The sequence below is a fragment of the Poecile atricapillus genome, chromosome 7, assembly GCF_030490865.1.
Source record: "Poecile atricapillus isolate bPoeAtr1 chromosome 7, bPoeAtr1.hap1, whole genome shotgun sequence".
Taxonomy (NCBI): Eukaryota; Metazoa; Chordata; class Aves; order Passeriformes; family Paridae; genus Poecile; species Poecile atricapillus.
This window is the reverse complement of record NC_081255.1, coordinates 18,595,574-18,622,843: the sequence shown is the minus strand read 5'-3', so window position 1 is coordinate 18,622,843 and position 27,270 is coordinate 18,595,574. Positions and strand designations below refer to the sequence as shown.

Below are 27,270 nucleotides of genomic sequence, written 5' to 3'. Positions count from 1 at the left end.
AGTGGCCTTCAGACTATACCTGCCCCTTCAAGCAAATTGCCAGTTCTGCCTCTTTGTGCTGCACAGTTACTGCCATCTCCACGCCTCGGGAGATACAGGAAATGCTTGTGGAACTGCAGGGTCAAGGCTGGATTGCATGTCCCCGCCTCTCTCTGCTTCACTTTGGAGCTTTGCACAAATGTATTTAAATTCCTGTCCAGGCAATCTTTGCTGTATGCAACAATTTCAACTGCAAACACACACCTGTCACATGTCAAGTGCTCATACCTAATGCCTGAAAGGATTTCAGTAAGAGCATTATGGGCAATGTGTATTTCAGTCACTTTTAACCTTCATGGAATAGATTTAACTCACAGATCCAAGCTGGAAAGCAGCATTCACAGTAAAAGCAGTTTCCACCTATGCATTCCCAAGCTGTAGCACTGCTTTAAAGGTCGGGCCTGGCCCATTCAAAGCATCCCACCATTGCCCAGAGGATGCAGGCAGAGTAGCTCAGACCAAGACCAGGAAGACCCAGGTAATAGAAAAAGTTGCAACAAAAGTCAAAGACAGAACATCAGACAATCAGTTGTACATCTGACAATGACAACGTGCCCTCCCAACTACTGAGTGTACCCCCTTCTAAAATCTGCCCCAGAATCTTTCATGGCTGCAACCAACAGCTCCTGCACTGGAACAGGACTGTACAACCTTTGTTATTTGTTTACAGAAAAAAATGTTCAGATTCCACATTTCCAGTATCTACTGGCAGAAGAGGATTAAAGCTCAACTAGCAATTGGTGAGGGCTATTGGTAATTTGTGCCATTAGCACTGGACACAGCCTTCCCTCTGGGTGGCCTAGGACCAGATATACCCCCTCAGCTGTTCATTTGTGTGGTTAAACTGAATTTGCACCTGTGATACAAAATCTCAGGAACTACAAGACTCCCAGTTAAGCACATTTGTTGCTTTGTACACAAAGGGACACTGTCAGAAGGCAACCAGTGTTCAAAGCCCTCAGTCTGGGCAGGGCTGAACAACTTCAGGCCTTCACTCAGCACCTGGCGTATCAGTTCAAACAGCAAGTGCTCACTTAGAACATAAGCACAGGCCAGCCAGACTGCAGGGTGGGCTAGCAGGTCAGAAATTTAACAGAAACTTATACTAGAAATACTTTTCACTTTTCTTGTACAGTACTAAGCATCATGAAGTTAACAGGAATTCAACTAAAGTGAGAGTCATGCTTAGTAGCTGCTTAGTCACTATGTGATATTCACAGAAAGCAAGCAGAGACATCTAAGAATCAGGGAGACTGTGCCAAGGATGGAATTAATCCTTTTACAACCAGTTTGGAAATATTCTGCAGTAGTTGTGCAAAACTTGGAATGGCTTTTCAGCAACTGCTTACATTCTGGGTGCAAGGTCCCACACTACAGCTCCCTACAACTACTAGAGCACTCTAGAGACCAGAAATTGTCCAGAAAGTGAGCATTTCGGCAGCCATGTGACCAAACCCACAAGGATGAAGCTCACTCCACCATTTCACAGACTGCATTCCAGTTCTCAGCATGTACAACAGTACACACATCACATTGCAGTCATACCCACAAGATGTGTTTTTGGAAAACAGTTTATTTGGGAATTACACAATATTTTAAATTCTCCAAAATACATCTTACTAGATCCCTACAAAAGAAATCTAAGTAAGTACAACAATATCAAATTAAATTTGTTGCAACAGTTATTAAATACTTACTTCCACTAATATATACATACAAAATGCCACACAGTGAGCTTGTTTACCCTTGGAATGTGTGCTGCCTTCCAGCAGTTACGCTCCATCTCCATATCCTCCAGTTCCACAACACGAAGACCCAATATTAACACTTTGTACATCCTTTATTATAGGCAAAAATAAAGAGTTTGTTTTTGTTGGGTTTTTTTTTGGGGGGGAGGCAGTTAACAGAAATTAACCCTCTGCAATCTCACAGCTGTGGTAGTTTGTCTACTGGGGTATCAAACTTGAAGTCTGCTGGGAAAAGATCTGGAGCTCGAGGATAGATCAGCCTGTATGACTGTCTAATTGTAACATCAGCCACACCAGCAATATCACCAATTTCTACAACAAAAAAGCAGAGAAGTGATTAGTTTTTTACTTTTGCCATTTGTGTTCAAGAAACCAGCAAGCATAATTTATCAAGAGTCTGGACACTTGCTTCACTTGCAACTCTCCCAAAAGCCTAGTAGAAATAGTTTTAACTGTGGTGACTAGTATTTTGGATACATAAGTCTCTCTTCTTACATTCCAGAGTTCAACTTAACCTATAAATTGTGGAATAACAAATTTCAAATTGGCAGAGGGCTTAGAGTGTAAAAGTGATCGGAAACATCTACTGGACATCATCTACTGCAATGACCAGCAGTATTTTAACAAATCATCATCCACTTCTGGATCTTCATTTTTATGCTTCGATTAAATATAAGAAAAAAAAAGCAAAAAACTGAGTGACAGACAAAAACAAATACCTTCAGTTAGACATGAAATACATTTACCTTAAAATGCATCAAGAAATAAGGCAGAGGCAGAGTACTGTCTAACAAGCTGAGGGAACACTTGTTTGAGATGCACAGAAATTTAAATGTATTCAAGAGTTAGTCAAGTTCAGAGTTTAAAGCTTGAATTGTATGAGAGCCTCCAGCATTGTCCAAAAACACCAGAGCAGTGGGGAGCCACAGTGCCCATGGCAAGCAGCTGTATTTTTACAATCACTCTTAAGAGATGCAATCCAGTAGCTCACAACCAGCAAGGATGAAAGTACTGACCTTCCTGGGCTTCAGATCACTTACAGGCCCAGGAAAGTGCCAACAGGATGGAAGATCCATCATGAGCAGTTATATATGCAGGACATAAGCAGTTACATATGCAGAACAAAACACCACAACCTGACAGGTAAAAGCTATTCTTTACCAAAAGGAATACTCCATTAAGAAATTGCTACATTTTCAACATTTCTGATCTGGACTGGACAACTCAGTGGAGCACTTGGATCCATTTCTCACATCAGGTTCTACCCCCTGCAGAATTAGCGAACTTCTTTCTACAGGAACTGTTGCCCTGTAGGCCTCATTCCCTTGAGCCCCAGAGACTGACCTATGCTGCTCTCTGGCTCAAGAGCCCTGAACTCCTTTCTGCCTCCCCATGGGCTACCCTACCAGCAGGGGACCTGCCCCAGCTGATCCACAACAAACCTTGCCATCCCATACTTTCCATCTTTACCACAGGCTCACAGTAAGTCAAGGACTATGTACTAATGCAGGTGGATTCCCTGGCTGCAGAAATTATTCAAGATTCAGTGTAATCCAAAGTCCAAGTGCTCCCTGCAACTACCCCCAAGTTTGTGTTTGGAGAAAATATTAGCATAGGTGAACTTAAATTATTATGCTCATTTGAATGTGCTGGTCCATTGCATTCAAGAATCCAACTCCTAATACCAGAAGAAAATTAATTCAGTTTACACTGAGTGTAGCCAATTACTCCATGTTCATTCTGGGGACTGCGAGATCCATCCTGATTTGGTCCTTGCTTTATGCAGTTAGAATGGAGCTTATCACTGTTTGCAGACCTCATCCACATTTTACAGTAACACTGAATTTTCTTTCAAAACCAAAGAAATGGCAAACTAAAAACAAACCAAAAAAAGTCAAATTTTACCTTTTTGTGTCCTTTTCTCTGAAGAAGCCTGTGATGCCATGTAAATAGCTGCAGCTGCTACAGAGATAGGGCTTCTCCCAGGAACCAAATCTAATTCCACAGCCTTACGAGCAATATGTGTTGCTGCCATTTGTACTTGTTTGGGAAGACCCAAATTAGAACAGAATCGTGACATAAAGTCTCCAGTTGTAATCAAATCAACACTGGTTTCCAGAGCTTTCAAAATCAGTTTAAAACACCGGCCTATTTCTTTCTTTGAAATCCTGGACACTGCACATATTTCTGAAAAAACAGAGTATAAATTAAACCTTAGGCTTCACAGCATTTTTTCCCCACAAAATAATCAAACTTGATTCTCAGGATATTAAGACCCACAAAGAAGACCAATGTCCTGAAGGCCACCATCACTAAATAAGCTCTGACCATATGTGAAACTTCAGTCAGTGCACATTTATCATAAGGCACTAATTAATACAGCTCACTTAGTAAGGGGAATTTGGTACTCAATGCTAGAGAGCTGCATCTCTATTAGGGAAAAGTTGCACAAATTTACTACAGAACTGCTGGTTCAAATTCAGTTAAACTCAATTACAACAGTCTCCACCATCCTCTGATCAAAGCAATGCCTTTTAAGTTTCACCAGCATTCAAAACAACTTTAAAATGCTAAAACCCCATGCCCAAAAGCCTACTCCACAAATACAACAAATTCCCACAGACCCTTCTACCTTCCCCTCAAAGGTGAGCTACAGCTGAGAACAACCGATTTGATAAAGTCCAGGAGTAAGAAAACCAACCTCCTACAGTGACAGTAACTAACCTTTCCTTCATAGCAAAATTGAATCTGTATCACTGAAAACTTACCTTTAAATGTTCTTGGAACACCCTCTTGCCTACAGGCTATGTAGAGACAAGCAGAAGCAATAGCATCATTACTTCTCCCCTTCAGGCTCTTTTGCTCATACACTTGCTTGAATAAATTATTTGTTCGATCCTTCAATGCAAGAAGATGAAATTTAATTAACTCTAGGCCATTTAATTAGCAGCAATATCAAAAATTCATGTGCTCATTATATTATGCTAAGTCAATGCCAGAACAATTTAAGGAAGGGAGACATGAACTTACAACTATATTTCTAGGGAGGTTGATTCTGTCTGCCATGTTCGTAATTTCTTTAAAAGCATTCATCATCGCACGATCAGAGCTGCTCATAGTTCTGCGATTTTGGTACTTTGAATTCCCAAATTCATCAAAACTTGCTGCACCTGTGCCCTGGAAAGAAGAATTTATATTGTCCATAATACAAGCAACATCCTGCTCACTTCAAGAGCAAACATCTTCCAGCTTTATACATTTTAATTCAAGGCATCAGTTCCAACAGTTGTGCAAATAACCATCACTGAAAGTAACTCAATCAAGCATTGTTCCACACAACAAGTTCTACACTTTGCATCAGTCTCAAATTGTGAATTCCTTCCCAGAGACCACAGATTACACAGGGCTTTTTCTTCCCTCATGCAACAATAGTTACAGAGTCAAAAAGAGAAAGATAATATATAGCCAATGTGTAGATCTCAATAGTCCTGTCACCAGTGCTGAGGTCCAGGGTGATATTCTATTCTATGATAACTCTTGTGTATCCTTTGGGCTACATCTGTGAGAGACGGGTGAGTCAGAAAAACAACTTTATGGTCAGCTGGAGAGACCAGTTGTTACAATGGTAACCATCATAATAAAGGCATGGGCAAAGAGAACACACAAACCAATGAGCCAGTCAAACCCAACTCGATACCATGTCTGTTAGAGGCTGCCAGACTTAATCAGAAAATGGAAATATCCATGTACTTTGACTTTATGGGAAAATCATAGGCCTCTTAAAAGAAAAGCTTGAGTTCTTTGGAGAATTAAGAGCCTCAAACTCAACCTGGCAACTTCAAAACAAGCTTCCAAGGTACAATTTTGTTTGTACCTTACAAATAGTGCAAATTTCATACTTCTATTAAATATGCAGATTTGCCCAGCCAACAGGGTCTAAAATGTTTAATTTTTCCAATTTGTCAGCAGTCCAAAACAAGTCTTAACCAAATAATACCATGTCAGATTAGTGACAGCCAATGACAACAATGCGTCCTGTAAATTCAGAAGAGCAATGTCTGTAATTTATGTTGTCTCTATATGTGTTCAGTGTCACAGTATGCAAGGGGCTCCAATTTCTTTCAAGTGGAAGCCACTTCTTCACAATTCCATCATGTGCAGGAATCTGGATTTCCTGAATCTGTAAGCATTTATTCCTTGCTGGTACCTTCAAACAATTTACCTGGGATGGGGCATCCAACTTTGACTATAGACAGATTTGGTCATTTAAACAAGCCACTGAAGACAGCAATTACCACACTGTCATTTTGCCAAAACCAGTAAAAATAAAGCAGGTCTTGATCTGTGACTGGCTGATAACCTGGCCAAACCCTTGCACACAGAGTTCTCAAGTTGAATATCCAGCAATGGATTGAGATGTCCAGGTTGTACAAAATGGGGTAAAAACACAGTGAACAAAGGATAGGACATGCCCTGAAATCACCTTTTTCTTCTGAGCTGCACAGTTTCTTTGTTCCTGACCCATGTTCTTGGGAACTGACCTTCAATTTTAACACAGGCTCTATAATCTCTCTGAGGTGCATTTCTGCATTTAATACATGTTCTCTGACTCACAGTAGTAACGCTCTCTTGGCCATTCACTTACACCATTCCCATGCCCAAGGCCTCAATGACACCCCACTTCCAGCAGCTCCAGTGAGTGGATCCCTCCCTGCTGAGACACCATCTGTGGTGCTCACACACCACATTTGATTCACAGTGGCAACCGAGGACTTCAGCACAGAACCCTCCTCAGAAGTCTCCTTTCCTCCTTCAACAGGTCTCTAAAACAGATTCCAGAACCATTCCTGTTTTTTTCCTACTTCAAACATCCTTTAATACAAAATAAGCGCCCTGACATGATCCTGGCACCAACACAGCAGAGGCCTGCTCCAAAGAGAATCCTACTTCCTTGGCCAGATCAACACCTCCAACTATTCAAAGGTTCCCAGTAAGATGAAAAGGTAAACAAAGATCAAGAATAAAGCACAACAAACTTCAGGCCACAAAGAGCAATACTAGGATTCCATTCAAAAATTATGCCATAACTTCCCTTGGCCCAAAGTATACAGGAGTCTCAGGTCAAAAGGCTCCTTGCTGGCCATCAGTCATACCTCTGCTCCCTGCAGTGCATTAATTTATACTTTTTTATGTGTTTATCATGGCCTCCTAGACCAGTGCTATGCTTACAGGAACTGCATGAACTCAAACTCTTAACAAGACACCAGAAGTGTAAGCACAAACAACAGGAAGTCCCCAGGTCCTTTTCTTGTCAGGCTTCATATCAGAGACTACTCTACCAGGAAATATTGCTCTGTCCTGGAGCCAGCAAGAATTCCCCTTCACCACATGGATTTTCCCTGGTCCACTGGTTAAGGAGAACCAAATAAATAAATAAATAAATAAATAAATAAATGAAGAATCCCCACATCTATTAGGTGCTGTGGAGTAAAACTAGACAAGGATTTTATCCTGCTAATGTGAGCCCTCTTCAAGAGCCATGCCCAATATACAACTCACAACTATAAAAGGGGTAGAAAACACTCTTCCACCTCAACTGCTTACATAAACCACAGAAATTCTCCCTGTATTTGTTATTTAAATGCACCATCGACTTTCCCTCTGGAGCTTTGAGGGACAACGCTTTGTTGATTTCAGCCCTTGACAACCATGTTAGGAGTCCCTTTCCCTTAATGGAAAAAGACAGAAGCCACACAGTTTTAACTTAAATGAAATTGACTTTATGAATTCTGTGGTTTACTGTTGTGGCCTTTGAGTCTGTTCTTTCTGGCTTTCAAACAGAACAGAAACCTCATGGATAGCTCCTGGAAACAGCCTTCAAGGTAGCTAAAGTGAAAAAATGCAGTCAAGTAAATACTGACCATCTCTGTAGGGGCTCAGTGGAGGTCAAGTTTACACTGCTGGCATTCAACAGCTTTGAACCCCAGAATTTCCGCACAGTAGCAGAAAGTATAAGTATGACCAGCATCATCCACATCACTAATTTGTGGTTAACCACAGCACCAAGGCATGCCCCCAGATCCAGTAGTCTTCTTGCCCAGAACAACCAGCTCATATGGATCAGTCTGATGGATCTTTTCTCCTTTTTTCAATCATCAGCCCCTGACAGCTTCTCATTGCTTATCAATATAGCACTTCCAGATTCAGGCCATGAAGTTTAACAACAGCCAGCTTCCTTTCAAAGCCATCTGATCAAAGGATAGGAGTTCTATGCCAAGAGATTGCATTAGATCTTTGTTCAACCAATATAAATTCTCTTGGAGTTATAGTTACTACAAAAAAAGGAACCGATTAACTAGCAAAGGTGACAAGACATTTTCCACAAGACAGGAAACAGATCTTACAGTTTGCTTTTAAACTCATATAAAAGAGTTCCCTGTATCAAAGCAAAACCAAAAAGCTGCTTGTTCAGTTATTTTTCTTTATTTTAAGTTGGAATTTTAGAAATAACTATAACAGTCTGGCTATCAAGTCACAATTAACATGACACTTCACCATGCCTCCAACTGATCTGTATTGTAATCAGATCAACTGCAGCACACGGTACCTAATTTCAGAGTTACGGTTCTGTGCCAGTATCCTGAAGATCTGCCTGTGGAATTCAAACCACTTACACCACTGCCAACTATGCTATTCACCCTCCTCTTCACAGGCAAATTAATCTTTTTTCCAATGCAGGCTGCTGCTGCTTCGGACAGATGGGATCCTTAAGGATTAAAACCAATTAGGAATTAATCCCTTTGCACGGGCAGAGCAGCCTCTGCTGCTAACACACACAGACCACACACCCCCGCAGGAAGGGGCCCCAGAGCAGCACCTCCTGCCTCCCCAGAGGAAAGAGAGACAAACCACTGTGTGAAGCAGAACTGACCCTCTTCCTCTACTGTTACAAAGCAATACTGTTGTAACTGTTTGAGACTCCATTTCCACCTACGTTCCCAGGAGTTTACAACAGATCTAATATGATGTGCCATGGGAATTATCAATGTCCTTCTCTTCTGGATTTCCCAAAACACAGGTTGTGTTTTAGGGGTTTTTCTGGTGGAGGTGTTTTTGGGAGGGTGGAGCAGGTCAGCTGTAAAGATTTTATTATCTGCAGTCCTACCTCAAGCAGCAAGAAATAGCTGTTAATCGGGAAAATAATAATCTTACCTTGCTTCATTCTCTGGAATTCACAAAGGTTGTTCTCTACTCTGTCAGATTCTACTTACACTCTTCAAGACTACATCAATTTCACCTTTGCTCAACCACTGTGTATATCTAGGTCAATCCACATCCCAGCCTTCTGCCAGCAGGGACTTCAGATGACTGCTTGAAAAATGTACTACTTCCTTGAGTTAGTTATTTTTGCTGCAAAATTCATGCCCTTTCTGCACTGACAGGAGACTTCTTCAGCATCTTCTCATAAAAGTCGTTCACTTCCTTCCAAACAACTGAAAAAAAAGCAGCCCCTGATACAGAGCTCACATCAATGAATGGCATCCCAGAGCTCCTGCTTACTAGCAAGACAAACACAGGAACTCTTGTGCAGAAAACATCCTGGTTTGTCAAAGGGACTCTCAATTTCCCATAGAAAATAATGCACCTCTTCTGCAATTCCTCCCTGTGCAAATAAAGTATTCACAGTTGGACTGACTGCACCTTCTACATCCCCCAACACAATCCAGGCAGTTCCAGTACTTTTTACTCAGTTCTCATAGATTAAATCATGTCACACAAACAGTCCCACATCTTGTCTTCGTGGAACAGCACTCTTTGCTACAGCATGCCTATTCTGGGATGTTCTGGTTCACAGCAAAATATTCATCAGTTGAATGTCCATCTCTGAAAGCTTTTAGTTTTCATGGGCAAACAAACTTTTCATAGAAGTTTCTGTGTCTTTAATTCTCTCACTAAGGCTGCTATCACTCTTTATTATAAATTAGGATAAGATCCAAACCTCCAAAGGGAAGGGGGTTAACAGCACAAGTCACTGATCACCTGGACACAAAAATCTAACTTTAGCTGAAATGTCTTCTGTCTTTTCCAACACTCAAGTTCTAAAGGAGCTCAGGTTGTTTTACTGACTGAATAAAACTGAGCTCCCAGAAACAAACCTGGTATTTACACAGCCCAGAGTGAGAAACAATGTGAACCTGGAGCAAACAGTCCGTTTCTCCATCTGTCTATAAAGGTATACATCTTTATCACAGCTGACCAAATCAGCAACAGAAGTCCAAGCCCTCTGAACTACAATCTTTCTGATAGGTGGCATTAGAATTCCAGTGACTTCTACAACACTGCTTCACAGAGCCACTTAGCAATGCCAGTGTTTTAATGGAGCAGTGCAGAAATTTGTTTGCCTGAATGTACTCCAAAAGCCACCTAAAATCCCAAAATGTGATAGGCAGAAATGCTTGGAGTTGTCCAAAACACAACCATCTAACTGGACAGTTCTCCAAAGAGGTTTCTTTCTCACTAATGGTGAAAATTAGCTGCCCATCAGTATTCACACGTCAGCTTCCTCAACTGGAAGAATTTATAGATGAAAAGCATTCTGCATACTCCCCTATACATACATATTTAGGCACTTCATCCTAGCAACATCACTGGGAAAAAAAACAACTGAGAAAACACAAAGCGGCAAGATGTTTTTAATCAGCAACTACACCCCTTTTCATGAAACATTCAGGAAATGCACAAAAATTAATTTGGATCTTGCAGTAAAAAATAAAGAAGAAAGTACAACAATTAAAACTTACCTGGGTCATTACTTCATTAAAGGGAAAGCATTTAATGCATTTGTGTGACTAGTCCTGCTTGCTTTCAGGAGAAACAGCAGGATATGATTGTGCCACAAAATTTCAATCCAAGTATAGACTGAATACTTTCCTTTGGAGCATTCACGCCATGAAAGAATTCTTCATTTAGTGCTTTAACATTAATTGGAAGAACATGTACATGAGATCTCCAGGTCTCCAGTATGAATCTGATACAGATTTCACAAAAAAAAATAAAATGGCAGCACTAGCTGTTGAGATCTCAACATTAATTTCAGAACCACCTCAAATACGCTTGCTAAGTCAAAGTAAACTTCTTTTAAAATTGCAACATCAGCTTTCCTATTTATAGCAACATATCAAAGGTTAGCAAGTAACCCCACAGCGCTGCAAACTTTTTGGTTTTTTTGCAATGTTGGCCCTTTCCTTCTATCCCCAGGAAAGGGCCACACTGTATACAGTGTTGAAACATGCAAGATCAGGCAAAAATCTCTTCAAAAATACATATGTTGTATAGTTTCTCTATGGATGTATAATCTGGTACTTGACATAAAAACACTCAGTAAAATTTAGTATTTGCAGTGTTACCTTGCCAATCATTGTACTCAAGTCACCATCACTCAGCAAAGGATTCTGGGTATCCCCAACTCGAGATGGGTCTTTGGTTGCTTTGTCATTGCTGAACGTTCTCCACTCTGACCCCACGTCTATGACCCGGTCACCTGAGAACACAAAGCAACACCAAGTCTGCATTGACACAGTGCTTTAAATATTGCATGAAACATCAAGCCAGGCATCTGAGCTCTGCACTGTAAGGAGGCTGTCTGCTGGCATTCCCAAACACAACAGTAACTGGCAGGACAATGAACCAGAATGTTCAGGATCTACTAGTTAAAGCAATGGGGGGAAAAAAATGCAACTAGAGTTGCACAGAATACATAAATAACTAAAGAAACGCATCCAGAACACAGGAGCTGTCACCTGGATTACAGCTACCCATGAAGAACATCATGGCATTTCCAATACACAAAAGGGATCAAGATCTCGATTTCAAGCTGAAGTCAGGACTGCCAGCAGATTGTTTCTAATGAGTCAGTTGTTGTAACTTAACAAGTTCTATCACATGTGTCCATAATGCACATATGAATTATCTATCATGCACAATCCCATTAAGCTATAATAAATTACTTCTCTTGCATCATTTCCAGGTCTTTTGTACTCTCAATTTTGTATCTTCTAACCCACCATAATGACATTTTGCAGTTTAGTTTTAGTTCTTGAAGACAGTTCTGACCCTGCCCAATTTCAGGATGCTTGACAGTATCAGCGTAAAATATATATATTCAACTACTTCTTACACAATCAGCCCTTTTATAACTGGCAGATTTTCAATATAGATTCAGAATAAACAGGAAAAGCATCACATTTTCTGAATGAAACAACTTTCCTTGCAGTCCTCTCAATCTCACATTCACCTAAACCTTTCCTACAGCAACTTACCAGTTTGAGAAATAATTCTCACCGACATTTGATGCAGGTAAAAGCCCTACAGTAAACAACAATAGAAACTTAGGGGGGGAGGGAAAAAAGAAACACAAAAGAAAACACAAACACCAGCCCCAAAGCCAGTGCAGTTCATTGTATTCACAGATCTGATAAAAGCTGCATCTCAAAAGTGTTGCCTCCAGAGCAACACTACAGAACTTTTAAGAGCACATGTACAAAAGAACACAAAAGGATCACTTTTCTTAGTGTTCTGTAGTAAAGCAGAATACAGTTCTGTACAGGATGCCAGAAGAAACTTCAGAATAATTGGTACCCTTCTTAGCTAAACCTAAGGAAAAATTCATCTTTATCAATGTTTAAGTTTGTTGTGAGAGAAATGTCTGCAAAAAAAAGTAGCATTGACTACATAATTATTGGTATGGAGGTCTTAGAATGAAAATCCCAGAGGCTGGTCTAACCTGGTGAAAACATAGGCAGAAAAAAAACACTCTGCAAACAATGGAAATACAAGATCCAAAGCTGGAGAAAAATGCAGAAGGTGTGAACAGAGTGATGCAACTGCAGAATTCCCTGGGGGATACAAGGGGAATCTATTCTGACAGACTAACTCTATTTTTAACATAAAATTATCCAAGGAAAATGCTTGAAATTGAAAGTTGTGAATGAACCGAAAGAAACTGCTACAACAAAAAAGAATAACTTTAGGTTAAAGGTGTTCTCATCAATATCTGTCAGACCTGCTCATAACTATGGCTCCACCTTTATTCACTGCTCTAATAAAAACCAAGGGGGAGAAGAAAAAAAACGACCATGAAAAGCTACAGGGTTATGGACAGAATTGATCTGTGCTGCCTTTTACTCTTTCTGCTACAAAGGTCAACCCCCACACCCTGGCAAGCTTAAATTTGCAGACAGTGTGCTCCTCTGACTCCCGGAGTCTCTGTAAATATTTGATTCAGTAATGCTCCTTCTATGGCCTACCAGCCATTACTTTTAGACAAACCCCCAATACTGTTTACAGCATCTAAAAAAAGCAAAATGTACTTAAAATTCTGGCATGGTATAAATAGAACACTGAGTAAGACCAATGATGTAATATTTTTCCACATAAGTGGGAATGACCTAAATGACTCACTCAGGGATCTGCCTCTTGTGAGTTATGAACCATTTCCACTCTAACAAAAAAGTTCTATATCACTGCCTGCTTTGACAAACATCACAAACAGAAGATCAAGACTACTATTTCAGAGTGAGAAAAGATTAAGTAGAACAAATCACTGAATAGAAACCATTTGCGTAATTAAGATGCAGTATGCAAATATCTTCATTTTGCCAAGAAATCTGCTACTGAAGAAAAGAAGTTTCTCTATACTTTCAGTGTCATTGAAAATATACAGAAGTCCTAGGCAGCACATTCCATCTTTCAAAAGGCTTCTATAAAAGTGTGACAAAAGCTGGAAGTGCTAATGAAAATGGAACAAATAAGCCCACAGGTTTCCACAGATGGAAAATGTATTCAGCTACAAGCATGGTTAGTTGGATTATCTCATTCAACAAGAAACAAAAACAAAATGTGGCATTTATTATCTTTAATTCTTCAGTACATAAAAAACACTTTGGAACTGTGATATTAGCACTGATGCAATTAAGCCCCACCCTAAGTGGTTAAATCAAAACTTTAAAATACTAAACTTAGTCTTACAAAAAGCAGTGTAAGAAAGCCTTGAAAATTGGTCATGAGTTAAGATTTCAAGCTCTAAACTGAATTTGCTAGGTCATACCCTACAGACTGGCTCTTCTAAACAAGCTGGAATATGGGTCCAACAGCCAAACATGAGAGTAAAAAAGCTCCCAATAAGTACTCTACAGTTGTCTCTGCTTTCTCATATTATTATATTGGTTTGGCAACCCTATAAAACTGCAATAAGAATGGGAGTGGCCATGTATTCCTTGGCTACTTCCTTTTGATGCTGTCCTTTGGAACAAAAGGGCTTCACTAGACAGTTACATTAGATACTCCTTTATTTAATTTTCCTCTAACAGATGAGTTCATCTCCTCAGCTTCCTCCTCTGAAGTACATACAAAAACAACAGTTTTCAGGACCAAATCCTTGTGAAAAACATCTCCAGGATGATATCCCAAAGCATCTTTCTGAACAGATTAGTTCTTTTCCATTGCTCCATTTCTTTTCATGAACTACTCTTCCAGTATTCAGTTTCTCTTTAAAACACAGTCTAACAGACTAACTCACAGGCTCCAGTGCAAACACACATTGCCAACCTCCCTGATTGAGGTAACTCATTGTCTGAAAAGCTCATTCAGTAAAATGCAGAAGTGCTGCTCAGAAAGAATAACCTCAGGCCAAGGTTACTTTTCTCCACAATTAACACATGCAAAGAACATGTGCTACAGAAATGCAGGAGCAAATTCTGATCAGACTCAAAAATTAAAATGGAATTTTTAAGTTTTTACAACTTTGCTTGAAACATCTATACATCAAAATTTATGTATGTTTACTCCTCCCCTAAAAACAGTGATTTCTCGGACAAAAATATTTTCAATCAACAAGTACTGAGCTTTCAGTCACATATTTGCAGAGAAATAATACCAGCTATTTCAATGTTGCACTTCACTTGCAGTAACTCATAAAACATATGTCTTTTCTTCTCCTTCTGCATTTTGCATTATCTCTTATAAGAAGACAAGACAGCTTAAAACTGGAGATGTCCAACCAAAACAAGAAATATGATGATATTCATGAGCAATGTAGTCTTCCATATCCAGTCTTGAAACAGTTCTGAGAAGGCACGTTCATAAATTCTTTTCAGAGGAGCTCTAATGTTAACTGTATATTGCATTAAGTTCTACATATTGCTAATATTTTAATTTTAACATAAATACAGTATTAAAAGTTCATTTGCACTCTGAAGTCACAAAATACCTACTGATAGTAGAGAAAGTTCCATTCTCACAGTCAGTTAAGGAATCTGCTGCCATCTAGTGAGCACATATATTATACTTTCAATTAAAAGCATTTTACAATGCCAAATTTAAATATATATATGTAGAGATACATATATATAGGATTACACAAGTTTCAGTCAGCTCCTTATTAAGCAGAGTAATGAGGTGCTGTGACAAACTACAGTGAAAAAACTAAGAAGCAGATTACAAGCTGGGAAGAAACATGAAGCTGCACAGAACCTGCAGGCTGAACTGAGTCAGATTAAGCTTCAGCTCTCAGCCTCGCCTAACCCCTAAATCACTTCTGCAACCTTCTGCTGGACTTGCTCCAGCAAGTCTCTCTCTTCTTAGTACGGAAAAGCCCAGAGCTAGACAGAGTAGTCCAGGTATCTACTCCACATTCTATTTATTAGCTTACATACTGTCCCATACAGTAGCACACAACCTTTTTTCCAATTTTTCAGCTCTAGAATTTCTATTAAGTTGTATTAAATGTTACCAAAGAATAAACTCATGGGGGGGGGAAAAAAGAAATTAACACAATTTTACAGTCACCACTTTTTCTACAAAATTTCCAGTCTTTATTAAGACATTAGTATTCTTGGTAAAAGTTATCTTGTTTTCAATGAATTGTCACCACCACAAATATATCATCACAACCAGCAACACCAGTCTATTCACAAGACAGTTAAAATAACTAAAGCAGGCTTTCAGATGCTAAACAAAATACAAAAATTCCAGAAGCAAACGAACAAAAAAGCCACAGATTATTTTAACTAGTTGCCAGACATCAACAGCATCACACCAGTACCAAAGAGCAACTATGGATTGAAACAGACAGTACAGCACCGCAGGCAAATGACTGCTACAAGAGCAAAGGCTTAGCAGCTCCTGCATATCAAAATGATGACAAATCTAAAAGGACTTACAGGCTTCCTAAGCCATCAGCTTGCATAATAATGTTGGAGGAAGCAAATGAGAGTAGAAATGTTAAATGATCAGGTGGACAAGTCTGGTCAGCTGAAGTTACACCTCCCAGGACTTGAGGCCTGTTAAAAGATTAACAGCTCAAATACTCGTGAAGGATGCTCCAAACTACAGAATCTCAATTTAAAATGTTGTGCCTGATCTACCCTACATCACAAAATTTGAGACTCTTTTTCCAGAACAGGAATTCAGGTTGCTTCTAGCCCTTATCTGTCTAATCATCTTGTCAGCCTGGTAAGGAAGAAAGTTAAGAACCAGTCCCTAAATAGGATGATTCAAAATATTACTGTTACTTACTAGAAAATCTGGTACTTCCACCTAATAGAAGCATTAGTCGCCCTCAAATGCTTAGGTCACCAGCCAAAAACCCACTAACTAGAAAGCCTCCTCCACCCTCCAGGAAATTTCATGCCAAGAGCAGTGCTTATTACAAAGCCTGACAAAAGATTCTAACTTAACATCTAAAATCTGTTTCCACTCTCACAAGCATTATTGCCAAACATTTAGAAACATCACCCTTCGCTCTTAAAGCTGAAAAGGTTTAGAATTAAAACAGACTATTTGAAATGCTAGCCAAGAAAGGCCATATACTTTCTTCGTATTACAAATTCCCTGTATAAAGTATCCATGAATGTTCATGCAAGAGTCAATCATTCAGAATGTCTTTAAGCATCAGTACCTTTTACAATTAGCTTTCCTCTGAATGCAAGAAGTCTTTTTGCAAGGACCAACTTTTGTCAGACACTTTTTAGTAGTCTGGACACCAAGCATGTAAAGGCTGCTAAGACATATCCATGTCTAAAGATTTTTGCCTATTTTTAAGCAATACTTTGAATTAAGAATTCATATTTTAAAGACTGGTGATACTTGCAAAAATGAGTAAACCTGAACATACATCCAAATATTAGAAGATTTTTCTCTATGGATGTAACTACCCTCTACTGGATCCAAGTCAGAAGTACTTAAGCACCTTCCCCACCTACTGGGTACTACAAGCACCTAAAAAAATGGTTTCTTTGGTTTTCAGGAAAAACAAGCAGCTACACAAAAGCAAGGAACTTATCCTTAATGACAGACACCCTGAGTAAAGTACTGGCCAGTTGAGAGGCAATTGTGAAACTTCTTCCTAGTTGTTTATTATACTGCCAAGAAAAAAACCAAAACTATAGTCTAGTAAAATCTTATCTATTCTTCATAGACCACACTTGAATTTACAATGCACCATTTCAATATCAAACTTGTCAGAAGCATCAGCCAAACAAATCCTCATGACAAATTTTTCTAACAGCCTTAGTGCTGACCACAGGCTGTTGAATATTTTTCCCTAAAATTCTTCAACTTAACACCCAGGTATATAGAGAACAGGACATAAATGTCTGTAAAATATTGGTCATAATCTGATTCAAAGCTTTAGCAAGTTGATACATGTCCAACAATCCTCATCAGCTGGAGACAGACTTCTGCTTTTTTAATAAAGAAGGCTGCCCAAAACAGATCCATAGAAGAGCACTGTTCCTCTCAGCCACACCTGCCTACTGAAGCAGACAGAGCTAATCAGTTAGAGAAAATCACTTACTACACACTGAAAATAAATTCCTCACTGCTCAACTCCTGCACGCTAAGGTAACATTTAACAAAGCTATCTATACAGAAGTTTAAGGAATGTCTTAGAAAGGTATTCCTAACCTGAGATATTCCTAATACCCAAGATACTACACAACAGTACATGCCACTGGACTTATTCTCCTCTGAAATTCACATCACCACATTGCTACATCAAGAAAATTGAGTGCTTTGTCTTCCACTTTCAGTCTGATTTCTTCAGCTCCTTCTGGCACATCAGTTGATTACCAGCCTTTTTTACTGCCTATAAGGTAGTAAGCAAAATATTTGCCTGTCAAGAAAGAGCATTTACTAACCTTCTGATCTTGAACAACATGCATTTTCCCCCCACCAACTCTGTCTGGAGAATGAGATATGGTGAACGTTTTAAATGACCACAGAACTAAGCCCTAAGAACTCTGTCCATGAACTCTTCCACCAGCCCATGAACCCTGACTGTAGCACATAGCTCAGAATGACTAGAGAAAGGCAGGGAAAACAAAACTATTCTTGTTGTAGCAAATGAACCTGGACAGAGTTGTAAAGTCTCAAATGCATGTCAATCCAGACTAATATCAAAATTCCATGGATAATTGTAATTTAGGTCTCCAAGTGCCTTTCAAGCAAAAAGCAATTGGCAGAAGGAAAAGTTAAGAAGTTGGAAATAATTACCATGAAACAACAGAACCCAAATTAATCCACAAAAGGTAATAATGAAAAGGCAGATGAGACTTAGTAGAATGAAGCAGTATTTTGAAACAATAATACACTCAACATCAGCTTCAGTAATAACGACATTACAAGATTATTTTAATACTGGACAGCAAAACACCTGTTTATTTAGAGCATGTGGAAAATATTGGGAAAAAAAAACCCAGCATACTAGATTTTACTTAAATTTCAATCTTATTGAGACTAAGAATAAAACCTATACATAGAAAACAGCTATTTTAAAAAAAAAACTCAAAAATCCGTTTAAAAAGTTGTACTTGCAACAAACAGCTCTGCCTAAAATATGGAAGTCATTTGATAAAGAGATCAGTTCCTCCTCATCCTGGCATCCTACTGCCAAAAAATTTTCTGTTGCTTTACCCTTTCAACTGCAGACCTGATAACTGCAAGATCATTAATAATAATACTGATTTCATCTCCTACTCCCAGAAAATTGTTTACAAACCTGAAAACTATCTATGCAGCAGCCTATTTTATCCTACAACACAGTTCTACATATAAAATTCTTACAATCTTTCCATAAATAAGCAACTTCAGTACTTCACTATAGAAAGCAAGAAAAACATCAAATGCAAATACTTAGTTAAGTAAAGACTGTTAGCTCTGTCTACAGCTAAATTGCACGCACACACTAAAAAAATAAAATCAAAATAAATCAGTGAAGTCACACCAGTATGTACTTTACAGCAGTAAAGTAAGAGCACAAATTCAGCATTTACCATGTATACCAGCAGTGATCTGCAGACACTAAAAATCAATATTTTTAAATAAACATGTAGCACTTCTTTTCCTACACAGTACATTGATTTTTGCATGGGTGGGTTTAACTGTTCTAAATGATCCCTTCACTGAAGGATCTCAGTAACTTTTAGTCCATTACAAAATGCTATTTTCAGTGAACTCTGCTCATGTGCGATCATGACACATGCAAGCCCTGAAACAAAACGGAAATGAAATCGTTACTCTCTTCAGGGGAATGTGTCCCACAGAATCTGCAACAAATACACAACAGCTACATTTGGAACACATGAAAACTACATTTTGTCTTCCTGCCCTTAAAACATCCCTACTTCACAAGCATCTCCACAGAACAGGCATCAGGGATTGGATCTGGTTTACACAATCTCTAAATTTTTTATCAGATCAGGTGAGAAAATAATTAGTGCTCACACTTCTCTTTGATCATCTGCTCTTCAGTCACTTATCATCCTATTTAATTGATTTTCCAAATTACCTGCTGGATACCCTAGCTAAGGAACTGGACACAGAGGTAAGCTAAATAGCTTAAGGAATGCAACACAGAATGAGAACGATCAGCACAACAATCAGAAAGTCTTTTAGTGACAAATCCACAGAAATGCTTACCTAAAAAAACATTTTTTATCCTACCAGTAATATTGGTGGTAAACTGCACTAAGACAATTACAAACACATATTAAACTCTATTCAGAAACAGTTTTTAATAATATTCTAATGATCCTGCTCATTGAAAATGCTAACATTTTGAACTAAAGAATTCACCAGTGCTATTAATTCAGATAAAACAGAGGATAAACTCTTCAGGAAAGAATTCCTTGTGGGTAGGTAACAGAAGGCACACAAAATGAGACTTCTGACAAATTCCAAGTTCCAAAAAATTACAATTATGAAGAAAAAAATTTCCTCTTCTCCCAATACCATCTTAAAAGTTATGAACCGATCAAGCTGGGCTTTTCTAAACTTTTTTCCAATCTCTCTGACAGCCATGCAAAGAGCTGAACATGCACCAGCTGAACTATTTTTAAGCAGTAACTTAGAAGGTTACTATCATATTTCAGTAGGAAATACTGCTGTGGATATTTGAATTTTTAACCAGCAACTTTATTCTGATTCATTGACCTTTATCAAAATTTATGCAATTTAAACCAGCCCATCTTTTTAACAAAGCTGTTAAAACACCTCCTTTAGAGGCTTTGAACAGTTTCATAATTTTAAAGGAAACTGGTACTCAAATTTCAATATTTTAACCATTTATGTAGAAGTTTTCCTTTGCATAAAAAGACATATTTTAGTTTCTTGGCTAAATTAGTACTACCTTCACCACAAATTCCTTAGCTTTCAGCTTTTTATGAAAACTTTTAAATTCAACACGGCAAAATAAAACCACTGCTGTCTGGGAAAGAGGAATATAAACAATTTGAAATATTTAGCACCACTGAATGAATCATCCAAACATACACCCTCAAGGAGGATTTTTTATTTGCATAAGGGCTGAAAAAAATCAACAGAAATCAATGAAGTTTAAAGTATTCTCATAATACAAGCATGGAAAGTTTCCCATGATAAAAAAAAGGTGCATGGAAGATTCTCATCCTAAAAAAGATACATAAAAATGTATATGCAGCAGGTTCTATGACAATTTCCTCTTTCTTATTCAAACAAAAAACAATGCCTAAGAGGTCTGTCATTTTAAATATTCCATTATGCTTAGAAATAGTTTAGTCTGTGGAAGTTGCTGCTACACAAACCAAGTAAAAGAGCCCCACAAAATCCAGTGGGAAAACTTAGGAAAGTCTTAAAAGCCTTAGAAGAAGTGATTAACAAACACATGCTGGCAAGCATATGAAGATAAACCCTTCAGGGCAAAAGGTAACCCCTAGCTACTGGGAAACTGAGGTTGGTTGGGGCTTAGTTTTGCGTTTGTTTTTTTTTTCTTGTAAGCAAGTTATTTCACAGAGACCTTTTATAACATCTCATATTTTCCTGAATGAAAGAAGAGTCATGATTAAAGACAATACTGGACTGGACAACATGATACTCTAATTCATACTGCAGCACATTTTAAATTTTCAGTATTTAAAGAGAGTTTGAGTCTTTTTATAGTGCAAGAAGTTACCAGAAGCTGTTTTTATCAAAACAGTAAGCTTTTAGGAAATGGACAATCACAAAAAAACAAGCCCCACACAAAAAAACAAAAGCAAATAAACACCCCATCAAATCCACCACCCACACTTGGGCATCAAGAGAGTGCAAACCTACACATGCCGTTTAGGTTACATGGTAATTTAATTAAAAAATATGAATAACTACTTACCTACTACTAGCCCACACTCAGAACAAATCATATCACCAGCTCTGTAATCCTCCACTAAAATGGAATCTGGATGATTTGGGCAAGTCACTCTTGGAAGTACATCCAAACTAAGAAACAAATGAGAAGTGTTCATTATTATTAAACAAGCAGGCTGCATATCAAAATTAAAAGAGTTCCTTGCTGATAAGAACACTTCTATAATACAGCATTCAGTGATTTAAATTATAGAATATTAACTTGACTACCTGAGCTGCACTTTTTATTTAAATGTTGTAACACTACATTTGACAATCAAGACTTCAGATCACCTTAAACTCCAATTTTCTTGTAATGTATCTTGTACCAAAATCACTTCAAATCAAAACATCAAAAATCTACAGACTTGATTAAATGCAGTGCAACTCATAAACTACTGCTAAATGACATTTTCCAAGAAGTTAGTGGCAATTTCTTCATTCCAAATAAGCATTTTCGCTCCTACTCAGAACAGTATTATTTACCAGCTCCTTAAGTCAGGAAGTAGTACACATACAACATGTATGTTTAGAAAATTCCCAATTCAAACAGTGGTTTATTTTAAAGTGAAGAAGAAAATCAGTTTTAGATTAAGCAATTAATAGTGAGATCTTAACAAAAAATAATCAGCTCATAAGGCAATTACATGACAAGAAGTTCTAGTAACAGATCTCTTTCACACCCATGTACCTTCAAGAATTACAACTTTCCATAAAGTATTAGCATTATTTAATACAACAGCTTTTAGTTACTGACCAAAGTAACAAAAAGTTACTTTGTTAGAAAAGTAACTAGTAATAGAAAAAAAAAAGTAACTGGTAGTAGAAAAACCAATCGTTTCTAACTAAACATTTAAAAAGTACTCCTTCATATTAACAACTACTAGGTAATTCTACTATAGACAATTATTTCAAACTCAGAGTAAAAAGTGTTTACAACTGGGATCCATGTATTCCACAAAGCTGTTTTGCTCAAGCTTAAAAGCACAAGAGTACAGAAGTTGATTCCAAAAAATTTATCATGACTATTAATCTGATTAAACCAAAAAACAGTTTTCCTTTCCATTGTAAAAAAAATTCAAATAGAATTACTCTGACTGGCCCCATTTTCCACTATTACGTCTGCCATTACTTCAGCCTAACCTGTACTTCTCATCTTAATTTTCATTTTTTAGATATTTCTGACGAGTCTAGAATACAAACAACCCGAGCATTGTAATCCACTAACTGTTCACAAAAATGTCTGTAACTTGAAACCAAAACCAATATTTTAATTAATATTAAAACCTCCAGAAAGCACATGTCACTGCAACATCTTCAGATGTAAATTATGTTCAAAACACTACATTAATGCTTTTCAAACTACTTTCCTTCTATTCCCAGACAGAAATTTCATACGACAACACTGTTGACAAAGCATTCACAATCATCTGACGTTTGGCATTACACAAAAGGCAGGGACACACCAACCAAAAGGAAAAAAAGAAAAAATAGATTCCAGACACCTCAAAGAATATCAACAGGTTTTGTTTCGGACTTGATCTTCATAAAACATTGCAAAAATTTGTCTTCCCATCCCAATTTAACTGGGTTTATCTACACATATATACTGTACTCCTTGCAATGAGTTCAATTTACTAAGCCACCTACGCCGAAGGAAAACGCATGGCACATGTGTAAAGGCCCATCTCAGCAAATAGCTCCCGAGTTGCAGCAAGACTACTCGGAAGCACTTCCTAGATCCTAGGACAGGTTTAGCAGGAGTTAGAGTCACTCCAGTCTGCTCCGTGGGCGTTTCTGTCTAGAAAGAGAAACTCGGTACGTCTCCAGGAGAATTCAGAGCCCGAAACCCGTCTGGTCACTGACCGGTGCCGGCACAGATTTAGGGTGGGAGCCTGAGAGCAGTTTCCAGGCCCCGATAAGGTGGAGGCAGGCCAGGGACCTCGGCTCAAGGCGGGACCGAGCGGGAGGGACACGGGGGCCGCGCCAGGCGGTGCCCGGCCGAGGGACACGACGGGGCGACCTCGGTACCACTTCAGGCCCTCAGGGCACAGCCAGGCCAGGCCACAACCGCGCTCGGGGGACGAACCGGGCCGGGTCGCTGTTCGCACTGAGCTGTCGCTGACGAGGAGCCCCGCACTCTGGTCATAAATCCCCCAAAAACCTCGGCGTCTCCTCGGAGCGCTGCCCAGCAATAGAGACGCGAAGACGCGAAGACGGCGAGCTCGGCCCCTTAGAGGCCGCTCAGCCAGGGGCCGCCCGGCCCGGCCAGCACGAACAGGCGCGGGCGCCCTGAGGCCCGACCGCCCGCCGCCCCAGGAACGGCCCCGACAGACAGGCCACCGGAGAGGGGCCGGTCCGCCGTGCACCGCGAGAGCCGCGCTAGAACGGCGGTACCGGGGCCGGGCAACAGCGGCGATGGCCGCCGGTCAGTCCCCAGGCGGCAGCGGGGGCGACGCGGCCATTTTCGGTCTGTGCCGCGGACGGGAGCGATGTCGGAGCCGCTCCCGCTCCTCCCGCGGGCCCCCCGCGCCCAGGCCGCCCCCGTACCGGCTGGTGGACGCCATCTCGGCGGTGCCGCGGCCGTGCCGGAGACAGAGCGGCCGAACGGCCCCTGCTGTTAAATCCCGAGAGCGGCGGGCGGGGCCGCCGAGCGCTCCTACGGAGGCCGCGAGGGGGCGGGCGCACGGGCGGCTCGGCCCTCGCCGGTGCCGCTGCGGGCCATGGGCCGGACCTGTGCTCTCGGCTCGGGCAGCAGCCCACAGAGCACCTGCGCAAAGGCCACCGGCGTGACTCCAGCTGCTCTTGTGAACGCTCTAGCAGTTTCGTGAATTCCCACAAAAGACAAGCGTGAGCAAAACTGCCCCAAGTTTTTACAGAAGTATATGGGGTACAACGCGTTCCTGGCTCTGAAACTAAGCAGAGACCAATTCCCGGAAGAAAAGTGTAGTTCCTCTTCCTGCCATTGCCCGCTAGAGCTGCTGTGGCTGGGCACGGTGCTGTCGGAATGACGAGAAGAACCTGGCGCTTCTGTGGGCGGGCCCCGCAGGAGTCGGGCCGGCTGTGGCTCGGAGGCTCTCGGCAAACAGGCCGCGCTCGGTTGCTCGGGCTGACTGAAGCAAACTCAAAGCCCGCTGGTTTGTGTGGGCTTCCCTTGTTAAGCGGAACACCCGCATGGTGTGATCAGCTCCCCTTCTGTCTCTCCCCCTTGCATTCACCTTGGTAGAGAGCAGCAGGCCAAAGAGGAGAGAAACCGCAAAAACTGCTCTTAGCAAGACCAAAGCCCTTCAGCAGTGGACTCGAGTCCTGCCTTTCACTACCCAACAGTTTATCCGTACGCAAAATTAGTTTGTAGAACGAGCAGCAACAGCTAGCTGGTTTTCAAGCTCAAGCAATAAAACAGTGGAAAAGAAATTTATTCCCTCGCTGAAAGAGAAGGATGAACGGGACAGGAGGGTCTTACAGATTTTGGAAAGTGCCATTATTTCAATGCTTCAAAGTGATCAGTATTGAAATCTTCCAACAGTTATAAACTTGCTATCTATTTATTAATCAGGTAATTAGAACTTTTCACACCAGTTATGCCCATGTCTTCACTAAATCACAAGAATATTTTTCAATTTACTAGTTCAAAGGAAGAAATTCCCTGTGGTTGAAAAGTTCTCTAACACTTGCTAAGATTAAGTCAACCTAATTATCACACAACCTCCAAACACTTCTCCACCAACTGCAGTTCTGTTTGCTGGTTGAAAATGGGAAAGTTTAAACTTGACAGCAAATTCCTCAGGATTAAAAAAAAATAAAAATAGAAACCTTTTGGAATATAAGAAAGCTGAACTATTAGAAAATAGAGATGCTGACATATAAATTTAAAACTTTTTTTCCACTTGCAATGATCTTTTTCAGAAATGCTCAGTAAACCCAAAAGCTGAAAGAGTAACAAAAACCAAATCACTGTAACTGTCAGTGTGACTACAGCACATGATACCAAGTTCCTCCATAACCTCTGAAGTATGTATGGAGCAATGAGTGCAACAGATGTGCCTCATCACCACAATGAGGCCCTTCAAGCTTTCCAGTTTTGTCTTGGTTTCTCCTGCATTCTGTTCTACAAAAAAAGATGTTCTGCTTGCAATCACTGTCAACCCTCCTAACCATATTCATGTTAACTTGGAATTGAAGGAATTTCATTTTCACCACAGAAGGACAGTAATTTTCAGAAATGTTGCAAAAATACAATAGATGATATATCATGAATACTTTGTTCCTTGTCTGCAGCAATTTTTCAAGCAGCAGACAAAAAGTTGACGTGGCAAATGGAAGTATCACTATTAACATTCTCTGTCAACAGATTGTTTTAATAATACACAAAGTTTACCTTGCTGCCCCAGCTGTTCTGTCCCATCACTGTAGTCCAATTTTAAAGCTTGCTTCATTGGTCATTCTGGAGTTTCTTAAAATTTCACACCAAGTTTCTCATGCTGGTTACTGTCAGTAATAAAAGACTGTAATTAAACTGCAATTCTTGCATTGCTAATATTACCAGCATCATTTCAACAGTAGTGCAATGGGATGTTCAGATTCCTTTGCAAACACAATGAACAGTACATTAATGAAAACAAATCACTGGTTCTTATTTGTATGTCTAAAGGACCTTTGTAATGGTTTGTTGATTTATCATGCAGTTCAATAGCCTGTTGCAATCTCTTAGTTCCATCACAGCTCCCCAGTGCAGCTTGCATAAACAGATTTTAAACTCCTTGTAAAATGGAGTGTAGGTTTCACAGAAATTTAGTGTCTAAAAAAATAGTTTATCCTGGAATTTAATGTAGGAATTTTCAAATTAAATTAATTCTGAAATTTCAGCTAAGTGAGTCTAATTGGTGAATTGATTTTTCTACACAAAGACTACACACCCCTTTCAAAATACCACCCAATGATCTTCTGGTGTGATTTGGGGAATGGCTATGCAAGACAGCTACAAAGACTATGGAAGTCCCAGCTACTGGATTCCCAAAAGCCCAAGACCAATACACATTAATGAAAAAATCTAACAGTTCTTCTCCCAGTCCAGTTTCTATATCTTTATTTAGGTCCTGGCCATGGTCACAATCTAATGGAATTCAGTTAAGAGTCCAGCTATGCGATCACAGAATGAGTAAAGCATTGGCAAAACAAGTTACTGATTTTGTTCAGGCTTTGCACCATAAGAGCTGTGTCATTGTTTAAGCCCAGCTAGCAACAAGCACCCTGCAGCTGCTCACTCACCCACCACCCCAGACTGGTGGAATGGAGAAAAGACTCAAAAGTAAAACCTGTAGGTTGAGATAGAAACAGCTTAATAATTAAAACAAAGTTGAAAAAAAAATAGTAAATAATAATAATAAAGACAACAAAAATAATTCACAAAAACAAAAGTAATGCACAATACAGTTGCTTAGCACTCACTGACTGATGCCAGACCCCATTCCTGAAGCCTGATTGGCTCCCCCTTCCCACTAACTCCCCAGCTGATGTACTGGGCATGACATTCAATGGTGTGAATATCCCTTTGGCCAGTTCAGGTCACTTGTCCAGCTATGTTCCCTCAGAGCTTTTTTTAATTTTTTGCTCCTTCTCACCGGCAGAACAGGAGACACAAAAAAGTCCTTGATTTAGGATAAATGCAACTTAGAAACAACCAAAATATCAGTGTGTTATCAACATAATTCCCACACTGAATCCAAAACTTAGCAGTGTACCAGGTACTGAGAATAAAATTAACTCTATCCCATCTGAAACCAGG

At 39.7% G+C, this 27,270-nt stretch overlaps 1 protein-coding gene across 1 annotated transcript; it reads right to left on the bottom strand.

Annotated features, from left to right (window-relative positions):
- Window positions 1-1,600: 1,600 nt before the first annotated feature.
- On the bottom strand, window positions 1,601-24,182 carry GTF2B (general transcription factor IIB). Its single transcript, XM_058843042.1, has 7 exons — window positions 24,036-24,182; window positions 21,472-21,578; window positions 11,195-11,328; window positions 4,818-4,964; window positions 4,556-4,685; window positions 3,693-3,974; window positions 1,601-2,099 (listed from the first exon to the last, which is right to left on the bottom strand). The coding sequence occupies exons 1-7, from the start codon at window positions 24,050-24,052 to the stop codon at window positions 1,966-1,968; spliced, it is 951 nt and encodes a 316-aa protein (XP_058699025.1). The 5' UTR covers window positions 24,053-24,182; the 3' UTR covers window positions 1,601-1,965.
- Between the last annotated feature and the right edge of the window lie 3,088 nt (window positions 24,183-27,270).

Excerpts from the sequence above, each read along its gene's own strand:
- GTF2B (XM_058843042.1), bottom strand. Across the intron at positions 11,329-21,471 it reads TGAGTGTGGGCTAGTAGTAG|GTGACCGGGTCATAGACGTG; the intron begins GTAAGTAGTTAT and ends TTGTGTTCTCAG. Across the intron at positions 3,975-4,555 it reads TGTTCCAAGAACATTTAAAG|AAATATGTGCAGTGTCCAGG; the intron begins GTAAGTTTTCAG and ends CTGTTTTTTCAG.